The sequence below is a fragment of the Limulus polyphemus genome, unplaced genomic scaffold, assembly GCF_000517525.1.
Source record: "Limulus polyphemus unplaced genomic scaffold, Limulus_polyphemus-2.1.2 Scaffold266, whole genome shotgun sequence".
Classification (NCBI taxonomy): domain Eukaryota; kingdom Metazoa; phylum Arthropoda; class Merostomata; order Xiphosura; family Limulidae; genus Limulus; species Limulus polyphemus.
The window spans coordinates 131,590-145,247 of NW_013665876.1; the positions used below are offsets into that span (position 1 = coordinate 131,590).

General features: G+C 29.1%; 1 protein-coding gene across 6 annotated transcripts in view; it reads left to right on the top strand.

The window, feature by feature from the left end:
• Positions 1–11,641, top strand: part of LOC106456856 — a 76,488-nt gene extending 64,847 nt beyond the window's left edge. For all 6 annotated transcript variants that reach the window (XM_022382646.1, XM_022382644.1, XM_022382642.1 and 3 more), the window contains one exon: positions 205–11,641. In XM_022382646.1, the coding sequence (XP_022238354.1) occupies positions 205–321 (117 nt within the window). In that variant the 3' untranslated portion in view covers positions 322–11,641. The remainder of the gene's footprint in view (positions 1–204) is intronic.
• Positions 11,642–13,658: the final 2,017 nt, after the last annotated feature.

Genomic DNA, 13,658 nt, shown 5'->3' on the forward strand with positions numbered 1-13,658 from the left:
TGTTGAACAAAACAATGATATCCAATTAAAGCTACATTTTTTACCATTTCTGAGGTATAACTGGCACATTCTGTTTGATATCTTATGTTTGTGTTAGATGAACCCTTAGCCAATCTTGGTGAAGATATTTCTGAATTGGTGTTTTTGTATCACATTAAAGTTGAAGTTAAATTCAACATTATACATGTATTTATTGTATTATAGCTTCTCAAGCAGGAACACAGTCGACATCTTCTGTTACTTTCATCAACCCTACAGTCCATAGCTATGCAGTTGAAAACAGAGAATGAGACAGACCAAAGTGAAGGAACAGAATCATGACAGGAATGCTAAACAGATTCCTACAAGTTTAGTTTATTTTATTATGTTGTTTCTTATAAAAGTAAATATAGTTAGTGTGCCATATTTCTCAAAAGGTGAAATACACATTTTAGTCAATTATGTTTGTTCATTCTGTTTCTGCTTCTAATCAACCTTATAAATTGTAGAATATCTGATTAGTTTTCAGTTATAGCTTGTAGTTGAAAGATGACAGTTGCTTTTTTATTAAGATTGCATTGTTAAATGTATGAAACTGCTGGTGTATTTTGAAGATTGTGCACTAATATTTTCTTTTAAAACTATAATTTTAAACTCTAGAAAGTTTAAAAGCTCAAAACTACATTACAAACAACAGTTCAGTATGTTTATAGCAATTAAAGGTAATATAAGTCAACAACAAAACAGGATTTCATGGATTTTTTTTTACATATTGATATATTGTACTATTTATGTGAACAAATGTCAGTGAAGATATGGTACTGATAAATTGTGACTAGGGAAATGAGATTGAAATACTTTTATAGAATGTCTTTATAAGTACAAAAACAATTGAAATTATGAAGTCCTTGTGAAACTTGTACCTTTGTTTATATGCATGTGTTTATATATATAACATTGTAAAAATTTTGCTAATCGATAGAATGGTATAGCATTTTAATTCACGTAATCTGTGTTGAATTTCCTTTGAGGCAGATGTGTAAAACTGATTGTACTAAGTTGTTAAGTTCAAATAAATATACAAAAGCACATTATCATGTAATTGGCTAGAGGTAACTTAGTGTCACATTTTCACATTTTGTAGTATTAATTTTCACAATGATTCAGTTATCCAGCCTGCAGATATTGTGTTTTGCAGTTGTAATTTTTTTTCCTAGGTGTATCTACATAAATGAAGATGTAAGTAGCAGTTTGTATGAGAGATGCGAGTTATACTTTTAATGGCTTTTTGTTATTTCATTCATTTAGTTTTACCTGGAGTGTGGAAAACATGATCCAAAATAGGTAGAATTGGTCAAACAGCTTCAGAATACATCATTTTTAGTGCATTTTGATATTTCAGAATACCACAAATGCATCAATACAGGCACATTCATATGTAACCAAAACACACGTTTCAACCTATGGGCACAAATACTAAAACACCACAAAATTTAAAGTCTAATATAACTTGTCAACTAAACATGATTAATCTGAATTAAATATTTTTATAAAATGTACACACGTAAAATGCCAACCTTATATACATTAAAATAAACTCAAAAATTAATTAGTTGATGCTTATAAAATATACTTTCACTTCTTTTGATTCAAACTCTACCTTAGTTATGCTTTCTTTGTCATTTTTTCTAAAAGCTTTAACAATTTAATACAAAAATACATTTCTTACTTAATTTATTGTCCTTTTTTGTGATTCCTAGTGATAGAATAATTGTAATGTTGCATTATTCCAACTAATATCATTTCTGTCTTATCCCTACTTATTTAAAGTGGCACAATGTATATACTTGTATAACTTTAATATCTTTATTTAAATTCTATTGTAGCTTTTGCTCTTTTCACTGCTGTGCCATCACAATGCTTTGTATGCTGTGTATCTCATACTTATTAGAATGGTTTAAATTAAAACCTTTGTTTATAACAGCTAAAATAGAGAACAAAAACTGACTATGAATTATATCTCAACCCTTGTAAATAAAACATTTAAAATTATAATCCTTGTAATCAAGAAAATGTTTTAAACTAGCTTATGACTTGTTAAAAGAATTGTGATTGAACTTTGGAAGAGAACAAAAATAATCATGAAGTTTAAAAACTTAAGCACCACAAGTAAAAAAAGGTTAACCTGTGGTAAAATAATATATATTTTTTCTTCCAGTTAAAAAATAACTTATGCTAAAATAATAATAGCTTTAGTTTTCTATTAAGTAAAATGAAATGTGTATTAGGATAGTAATAGCTTTAGTTTTCCTATTCAGAGAAAATATAATCTGTGTCACAAAAGTAATATCTTTAATTTTTCTATTCAATGAAAATATAGCTTGTTTTAAAACAGTAAGAGCTTCACTTGTTAATTGAATAAGAAGAAATCTGTTATAAGTTTTTTTTTCAATGAAATTAACTAGCAAGCATTCTTGTGGCATGTATGTGGCCAAGTTTGATCCAATGGTTAGTGTGCCAGACTGTGGATTTGCAGCTCTGGGGTTCATGCTCCATTATTGCCAAAAATAAAACTGCTTACACTTTGGAGCTATAGGTTTGTAATAAATTTAATGATCAATTTTATTTTAGTCACAATCATTAAAAATTTGATTAAAAACTTAGTATTATTAAAGAAATATATTTTTATATTCCAGTGCTATATTTATAGCATTTATAAGTAGGTATGGCTTTTGTTGTAGGACCAATATGTATTTGCAACTACTTCTATTTCTGAATGATTTAGTCTTGATGCATTACTGATTTCTATTGTTATAAGTAGGAATGGCTTTTGTTGTAGGACCAATATGTATTTGCAACTACTTCTATTTCTGAATGATTTAGTCTTGATGCATTACTGATTTCTATTGTTTTTAGTGAAATTATTTGCTTGATGTTTTCGTTGCTGATGGATTACCACCACTAAATCTATTTTTCTACCTTTTGAACCAGTTATACAGGTTGTCTATATAATTTTTTGAACATTATCTTATTCTAGCAAATATAGAACCATACAAACACTTTCAACTTACAGATGGTTTTAATTCATGAATCTTAACCTAATGTAGAATATTTGAAATATTATTACTGCTAAAATAATAGTTACCACTGCTAACTTGTAACTAGCACTGTTAACTGTTATTTGACATTTGAAATAATATTAAATTCTCTCTGCAAAACATAATTTGAATCTTAATATAAGAATAAAATCAAAGAAACATTAATAGACTGTCAATGTTAATTCAATTATTTTCTTGTTAACTACATTTGACAATTTCAGATTAAACTGAGTTGCTGTTGAGAATACAAGTCTGCTTTTATAATGGTAGAATTGGTAAGATAAATCATGAAGTAATACTGAATTAAACTGCTATTAAACCAGAAGCTTGGATGAATTTAGTGGTTCTTGTTGTATAGTGAATTGCCTGTGGTTAGTGACAAATAATGAGATTATACCCATTGCAAAAATGTCTAAGAGTGGTAGAGAATGTGACAAGGGCAGAAAATTTGAATTGGGTTATGCAAAAAAGCTACGTTTCAATACTGAAATATTTAAAGGAGGAAGAAGAAATTCAGTCTGAAGGTGTAGTTGAGAATGAAAATGAAGATGCGGGAAATGGTTTGGCCCAGAGAAAAGATTCTCAAAGCACATCCACTCACTGTGAGTATAATAATGCTCTGATAAATACATCTGATGAAGTGTCTACAAAAGATCAGCAAGATTCTGTTAACATTAATGCATTAAAATCTGATGATCTTAACATATAAATCTATTAGTTATGATCTTGGTGAATGGCATTTCCCAATACAGGATATAGATAGAGTAAATTTTATTCTTAAAGGACCGATTCGAGAAGAAAATGTAACTTTTCCAGTGGATTATATAAACAGGCATTTCTCCTCATTCCATTGCATAAGAATTCTAAGCAACAAGGAAAAACCAGAAAGGCATTGGTTAGTTTACTCTGCAAGCAAAAACATTGTTTATTATTTTGCCTGTTGTCTATTCTCATCCTCAAGTGTAGCATTAGTATCTCACAGCTGTAATGATGGAATAATCTCAGTAGTCATCTCAAATCTTATGAGAACAGTTCAGATCATATAGAATGTGCCTTGAAATGGTTGGAATCAGAAAAGAGGCTGAAATGCAAGAAGACTGTTGATACAGCGATTCAAAATCAAATACAGCAGGAAAAGCAATGCTGGCGTGATATTTTGAAAAGACTCTTGGCCATAATTCAGTATTTAGCATTGCATAACATGGCATTTAGAGGACATAGGGATAACTTAGAAAAGGAAAGAAGTGGAAACTTTTTAGACCTGGCTAAGTTTACTGCAAAGTTTGATTCTGTTCTTTGAGAACACTTACAACGCATAGGAAAAAACATTCAAAAAGAGTTAATAACATTGATGGCCAAACATGTTAAACTTGCAGTTATGGAAAATATGCAGCAAGCAAAATATTATTCAATAATTCTAGACTGTACTACAGGCGCAAGTCACACAAAACAAATGACGATGGTATTGCATTATGTTGCTGAAAAGTTGGAAGACATTGAGGAACATTTTGTCAGATTTATATCTATAGAAAAACTATGGTTGAAGAATTAACAAATTGTGTACTTTCACAAATCAACAACCTAGGACTGGACATCAAAAACTGCTGCGGACAAGGATATTATAATGGAGAAAAAAGTGGTGTAAAAACAATAATACTAAATGTCAATCCTTTATCCTTCTTTTGCACCTTGTACATGTCACAGTTGGAATTAGTGCTTGGTGATGCAGCAGCATCTTGTACAAAGGCTAGATTATTTTTTGGTGTTTTGCAAAGGCTGTATACATTATTTTCTGGTTCATCCAAAAGGTGGATTGTTGTAAAAGAAAGAGTAAATATTACTCTCAAGCCTTTGGCCAAAACCAAATGGGAATGCGTAGTGGAGAGTGTGAAGGCTGCCTGATATCAATTAAAAGATATTGCTGATTGCCTAGAAAAATTGTCAGAAATAAGTTGTGATCCAACATTTTGTATCGAATTCAGTTTGATACAAGAATAAATTTTGTCATACGAGTTTGTACTTTCTTTAATAGTGTGGTATGATATTTTAGTTCAAATAAACCTGATTAGTAAAGTATGGCAACAGTGTAATATGCAGTTGGATACTGCATTGAAACATTTTGAGGAATTTCTATGCTGGCTAGATAATTATAGAACAAATGGGTTTGACTCTGGTATAGTGACTGCCAATGAAATAGCTGATGAAATGGGCATTCAGAGGAATTTTAAAGAAATTAAGCTACATAAGAAGAAAATAGATTTTTGTTACGAGTGTCCAGACAAAACCTGTCCTAACCTTGCAGACATTTTCAGAACTGAATATTTTAATATCATCATCAACATGATTCATGCAAGTGCTGGACCTCGATTTGAGGGGTTAAAACCTACTACACCAATTTTGGTTTTCTCTACAATATTTCATCTTTAAAGAACAAGTCTGATGAAGAACTTTTACAGTGTTGTAAAGAACTACAAGTGCTACCTACACTGTCTGAGTCATCCGACTCTGATATCAATGGCGAAGAATTACTTGAGGAACTAAGAATGTGTATCAGGACTGTACCTCCAAATATAGACATTCATGATTCACTAAAATATATTATAGATAATTTAATTGAAGTTTATCCTAATGTTTTTGTAGCATTAAGAATTATATTAACAATGCCAGTTACAGTTACTTGAGCAGAAAGATCTTTTTCAAAATTGAAATTAATAAAAACTTAAGATGTACTATGTGTCAAGAGAGGTTATCAGCATTGACTATTCTGTTTATTGAACATAATTTGGCTTCAAAATTAGATTATTCCTCTGCTATAGATGAATTTAGCACTACTAAATGCAGAAAAATGAAATATAATTGTAATTGTACCTATCCAATAAATTGTTGTGATCTTATATTGATGCTGTATTTCACTTAATATCTGAAATTGTTTTCTCATGTCAAGGGGCCTCATGTATGACTTTTGTCTAGGGTCTCGCTATTACTAGAGCCACTTCTGAACTAGACTGTGGCACTCCAAAAATGGATTGAATATGTGAAGATGGAACTATCTTCATCTATTTCAAGCTTGATAAATTTGCTTTTCCACAGTGTACATGGTTTGGTGATACTTTACTATTTAATATTTGGCTCCTTTAGCATGACTCATTCATTTGCTTCTGTCAGTATTTCCTAGTTAGCAGTTTCCTTCCCAAAGCACATGCATTGCTTAATTGTTTGTCGGATCCTTTCCTAATGATGAGGAAACTGGGTCTTTCAGTCACAGATGATTGAATTATGTTAAATTTATTTTATTTTTATTCTAGGCAATTATAGGCCCAGGTTTGTCACTAATTGATGAACAAAACAATTCCAACAATCACAAATCCAACTTCATGATACTAACAAGAAGATAAGTTGGCAGTTTCTTGAAAAATAGTAAAGTTAATTCAAATAAAATGATAATAAAAGTATATATTTATTGTAAAAATAATTAATAATTCGAGCCACGACAGTTGTTGTTTATGAAATTGATGATATAAATATTGGCTCAGTTACTACTATGGCTTGTAGTTTAAGAGGTACAAACTTAACTGTTTTAGTTATTTGAGATTAATTTTGATAGTGGGGAGTTAAAGCTAATATTTCAGTATAGACAAAGTACATCTTTGATCCTGGCATGGTTTAAATAAGACAGAGTGAGAGCATCTTCTGTTTCTAATTATTATATATGTAAAGGAGTTTTAGATTTATAAATTAATTAAGATGAGCATTTTGTTTTCAGTACACTTTTTTTTTGGAGGTGGGGAGCCAGAACCTAATTCCACTAACTTGTAAATTATTTAAAAAAATCAAGAAAAACATTCAGTAAGTGATTAGTACTAGCAAGTTGCAAAAGGAGGATAATATTAGCTGATTTTAAAATAAAATCACACATTTGTAATGAACAACTCCAGGTACACAACTCTTAGACTCAAATTTCTTTGGGTCTGTCTGATTTTGAGTTAGTTGATCACTTTGTCACCATAAGTTATCCATCCATACAAGTATATTTAAATAAGTATTTTCTAATAAATTACTGGGTAATGTATGAAAAAGATAATGACAACATAAAAGAAAAGGTAGTTGTAACATTGCCTTTAAACAGCATTATTCATTAAATATATTGTATATTTAATATTGTTTATGTAGTTTTGCAAATTTTTATTATATCTTAGGTTAAATGTAGATATTAACCAGGTTAACAGATGTTGTACGTAGGCCTCTAATTACAAAAATAAGTTAACATAAATTGTTTGTTGTTAAGTAGGTATTTGAAATTTAGTTATGTAAGAAATTAAAAGTATAGTTAGAAAGTTATTGGAAAATATGTATAAAATTGTAAATAGACCCTTTAATTTATAACAAAACAGAGGTTTGAAGTTTGTTGTTGGCCTTGAAAATAAAAAGGATATATGTAATAGGTAGTACATGTTAAATGAAAAAAATTCACATCTGGCAAATGAGTTATACACTTTAGTCAAGAAGAACATTTTTTCCAGCATATATCAACAGTTAATGAGTGAATCATTACCACTCAACACCATCTATGTTTTGAGTGTAGACATTCAGTCCTAGGAATTGTTGTTAACACATTTAAATTAAGGTAGTCCTAGGAGTTTCCTATATTTTGGTGAAAAATATTTGCCCATGTTTCAGTTAAAGAAAAGCAGTTAATTGTAGGAATTATTGTCTACATTCATGATTGTTGTGAAAGGCCATCTCTAGTTATAATTTGAAAATAAATGTAACTTTAACCAAATTATTGATGTTACATGTAAATTATGTATATAACTAGTCTGTGTCTATGAATGTTTTTTTCTCCCTTCTAAGTTCTTCATGACTTGAGTGTTAGAATGTGTGATGTTTTTATACTTAAACTAAACACAAGGATTTGGAAACATCATTTAATAACAAAGTTTTTGTCTTAAAGGAAATGTTTTTGGTTAATGTTAGTGTTATTCTTATACATTTTCATAACACTGGAAGTTTTAGAAGTTGTATTCTGTACCATATTATTGCTAGAAGAACACAAAATTATACACATATAATTTGTTGTGTATAACGTTATTATGATTAAAAAAAAGAGTTCGTGTTACGTTTCAAAAAAAAGTAAGATTTTTTACAAGTATTGTATCTATATTAGTAGTCTGTATTAGTATTACAAATTTTTGAATTAAAAAGGATGGTTCATTATATTTCAAGACTAATACACTGATATGTTTAAAATGTTCTTACTGGAAATATATGTATCTTTCTAGAATGATGATTATGAAAGAAAACAGTATAGGTGGTTTACTTACTGAAAACACAAATATGTAAATTTAGATAAACGTCTGGGTAAAGTTATAATTGATATTACTGTACAGTATATAAAGATGTGCATTTTTGAAACAATAAGTAAAAGCTTAATGTAAATAGGAACTAAATATATAATTCTGTTCTTTTTTCACATTAGAAACTTTGAATTAACAATTATCATCTAAGCACTTCAGAACTATATGTTAACTGTGAATTAACAAGTGTCAACTAAGCACTTCAGAACTACATGTTAACTGTGAATTAACAAGTATCAACTAAGCACTTCAGAACTACATGTTGATTCTGTGAATCAACAAGTATCAAATAAGCACTTCAGAACTACATGTTGATTCTGTGAATTAAAACTTTTCAGTTAAACACTTTAGAACTACATGTTGACTGTGAATTAACAAGTATCAAATAAGCACTTCAGAACTACATGTAATAGTAGTAAACTACAAATCACCTTTATTTTAAAAGCTTGTATGTTTGAAACCATGGTTGTATAAATTTTAATTAGGATTTTTTCCAGCTTGTTATGGTCTTATGAACTGTATCATTAACTTATGAAAATAATTAAGTTTATGTGGTCTCCATAATGTTGAGAAAAATATGTTGTATAAAAAAAGATTATAATTTTGGGAACTTGTCTGAATATACATCTACATCTTATTGTTTAAAGTGTAATATATTGTTGGTTTGGTAGCTTTATCTGATTTTAAAATAAAATAAACATTTGTAATGACCAACTCGGAAAATCTCAGATTCATAACCCTAAACAACATTATTCATTAAAATACTATATGGGAAGACTTGGAAGTAAATTGGTGAATAATAGAATTGTATTTGCATTTTAATTTCTTATTAATAGTAATCAAACTATTTTGATATTTACATCAAAGATATCAACACTTGGACAAATTTTTGGCTTTATATCAACCTGCTTCATTTGGGGCAGCTGAAAAAACAGTAGTGTAACTTTTCAGCTAAGAAGACATTAGTGGAAAACTACTGTAAATTTCTCTAATTGTTAATTTGATACATGCTATTAGGAAACTTCTTTTTGTGTTGGGAAAACTACCAACTGGTTTTCTTGTGAAAATGTGTTTTGTAGATTATATTTATCATTTGTAACCAAAAGCTGCAAATTACATATGTTATCTCTGTAATTTTATAAGTTTAGTTCAATCACACCAACATCTTATATAGAGAACAAATGTCATATGGTTTATCTATAACATCAGTTACAATGTTGTTAGAAGTAAAGGTTTCCTTCAATATAAAAGATACGATTCCAAAGTTACAGAACTCTAATAATACTTTATTAAAATTGTTTATTTGTATGAGTGTCTTGAATCTTTGGTAATAATTTTGAAGTGAGAATTTTAATTCAAGATTGCGAGCTTCAAGTATAAAAATCATATAATCTCAGTAGTTATATACCATCTGAACCCACCCTAATATATGTGCAATTACTTATTGGTAGAACTAATAATGAGGAACAACTTCATAATTAAAGAGTGTGTGTGTGTTGGTAAGTAGTTTAAAATAGGAGTTAAATGAAGTCAATTGTGCCACTGAATTATTTTTAGTAGTATCAAAATCATCTGGTCAAGCTTTAGAATTTTTTTCCTCATGTAAAATTATAGCGTTACTTTATTTTTCATTTTTATAGTGTTCTGTAAAGATATAATAGAAAAAATGTTTTGATTGCTAATATTGCCTGTCTTTGAATGGATTCAATGCATTTTGAAGTGATTTGCTTTATTCACATACTTGGATGCACACAGTTCATTGATTCTAGAGGTTGAAACAGAAAAACTTTAAACAAAAAAATTTTCAGCCTGGACATGACATCTGTTGGTGGTTTTTAGGAATACTACTTATCATTTTTATTTTTTACCCCTGTATAATTTTAGCCTTGTATTTCTTATACACATAATGATCTATATGTGTATTATAGGTAACAGAACTGTTTAATCCATAAAAGTATTTTTAGTTATTTTAATTTTAAATATAGTAGTTTGGTTCAACACATTTGAGAAACCTTTACTATTACATCTGTAAATGTAGGATTGGATTGAATTTTATAATTTAAACTGTGTGTATTAGTTTGAAATTAATGAACCCTCCTGTAAAGTCTTTGTTGACAAGAATCAGACTTTATCTGTTTTAATGTAAATTGTGTAATTAAATAAAGATAATCAGATACTGGTTAGTACTTTTTTTTCACATATACGTGAAACTTTCTTGTAGTAATAGTTTACAGGAGTATGTGATAAGCTGAAATAGCTTCATGATACTGTTCCTGTCATTAATACTAAAAACTATCCATTACAGCTATGTAAAAATTCTAGTTATAATAAAATAATAATTCTGATTTTCGTTATTTATTTTCACTTCTAAAACTGCAATAAAAATTAAATGTATTCTCTCTTTAAATATCTTTAGAGGTGAAGAAAAATATATAAAGCTATCACCAGTAGGAGTTATCAGAAAAACAGTTCCATTTTTAGCCTATTTATAACATTAATAGGAAAATTCCATGAAGATATTGTTTCCATTTTTATGTTTTGTGTTAAAATTCTTTAAATGGTTTTATAATTTATGAAAGTTAATAGTTATCCATTTATCTACACATGCTGCCAAAAGGTCTTAAACAAAAGATATGTAGACTGTGTATTGGAAGTAAATGTTTAAAGTTCATGACATCGGCTTATGTCACGGAATATGAATATATATATATATATTTTGTTGGAAGAGAAAAACATAATAATATTAATGCATTTAGTAAGCTTCTTTAACAATGCCTTTCCATTGGTTAAAATAAAAAAGTGTGGTGATGAAGATTAAAAAAATGTTGCAATAGCTCTGAAAGTTGTTGAGATTGAAAAGATAATTACTAATTAATTGTAATTAAGGAAATATCCAAGTGAAATTATTATTTGAAGATCAGTGGTATGACTCATGCTGTCTTTGTGGCAAAGAAATTAAAACACACTGTTCATTGGCACATACAAGGTGGTATTGTTCAGTCTTCCCTGTGTAGTAGAATGTAGAGTAAATGGAGTATATGTGTAGATATATATATATATATATATATATATATATATAAGTAGACTTAATAGGACATGGCCAGATGGTTAAGGAACTTGACTCGCAGTTGGAAGGTTGTGGGTTCAAATCCTCTTCCTACCAAACATGCTCGCCCTTTCAGTCATGGGCATTGTTATTATGTGATGGTCAATCCCACTGTTTGCTAAAATTAGGGACAGCTAGTGCAGATAACACTCATGTAGCTTTGTGAAAAATTCAAAACAAACAAACACACTTAACAGAACTTGAAGTAATTTTGATACCAGTAACCCTAAACAGAGAAAAATATGGGAATGTTTTCAGCATAATTGTCCTTACTAAGAGCAACAAAGCTCATAATTTTTCTGTGTGAAGAATTTTATATCTCATCCATAGGTTTGGTTTTAACTAATGCAAATTCCCAAGAAATAGTAATTTCAATTGGTAACAAAATCTTTAGTATAAAAATATAGCTTCAAGTTTTAAATCTTAAGTAATTTCTAGATATTATTTCAAAATAGTTATTGAAGACATAATCTATTCATGTATAGCATTGTTTAAATAAAATAATTAATATAAAGCAAAGATTTCAGAAAATTAAGTAGAAATTGTGGTGTTTGTAGTATGCTGTCTTTTATTGTTTCCTCATTTTTGTGTAATAAACCACATAATAGATATTTTTATCCTACTTTTTAAAACAAAAATGAATAAAAAAAATGATCATAGGGTTAATAAGCTTTTCTGCACACGCAACAATTATCTGTTGTACATAAATCGAAATATTTTTCTGCACTTCACTGGACTACCTAAACTTAAATGATACAATTTGCTTTTATGCTTATTCTTTGGTTTAGCTTATTAAAGTTAAACCATGATTTGTTTAGTTATCAGTAACAGAGTATTCATGTCTTTAGTCCCTGTAAAATGGTAGCTTGAATGCTAATGTGTAGAATCTGTTTGCAAACTAAGAAGCAAGTGAAGAAAAACAGATACTGAAACCTTCCACCTTCCTATTTACTAGTCATTTCCTACCAGTATCTCAACCAACAAGGAATCACCAGTTCTTGGTTTGATAATAATTAACTCTGCACATCTTCATTCACACCTCTTACTGATATTTACAGGTAATGCTCATCCAACTCCAGTATGATGTGAGGATCCTTATCTATAAATATTTTGATATACAATTATGTCTGTTTCAAGAAACAGATTGCAAAAAGATGCTCCTTTACATACAACTAAATTTTGCATTGAATATACAATGATTTTTTAAACATATACAAAATCATAAGTTCCCATCTTAGTATATAATTTATAGCTGTGATAAACATACATAAAAACATTACATGTAAATTCAAAATTAATGACAAATGCATTGCATTCATACCTTTGTTACAAAATAGAGAATATATAAATGCTTATTTCACCAATCTGCATAGTTACAGAAATTGATATTGATTGTTTACTATTGCTGACCTTTCCTTGAATTTTGAGCATTTCGTTATTAACTGCTGCAGGTCATCAATTCGAATCCCATCACTCAACATGCTGGTAAAGACTAGCCCAAGAGTTGGCTAGGGTGGTATTGTCTAGTTGTCTTCCCTCTAGTCTGTTATTTCTAAATTAGGGATGGTTAGGGCAGATGACCTCAAGTAGTTTTGTGTGAAATTCAACAAACATCATTAACCAAATGAGCACAGGGTTATTAGTCCAACCCTATAATGGGGGAAGGAATGTTGAAATTCCAAATTTATTACGTGTATTCACATAAAATGTGGCAAGCTTCTAGTAGAATGTACAAGTATGAAGTACACAAAATACCAGATGCTTTACAAAAATATTCGCATTTAAGATATGTATATGTCTCCATGCCTTAGACAGATAATTTATGTTAATAACCATCATATTCATACAATACTGAAATACTCCTTATATCACAATTATTTCAAATCTGTTCAGGAAATGTTACTAACACATATATAGAAGTGATGATAGATACACAAAACCATATTAAAAGCATTAAAATATTGTTGAAAGATTTTGAATGTGAAAATATATATACAGCATTTGTCCTTGATAATTAACATTTAGCATTAAAACACCCAAAAATGTATATTTTTAGTAATGGTAGAACCAGAACACTCTAAACAACTCAGAAACACTAACAATATTTATATGTTTGGAATA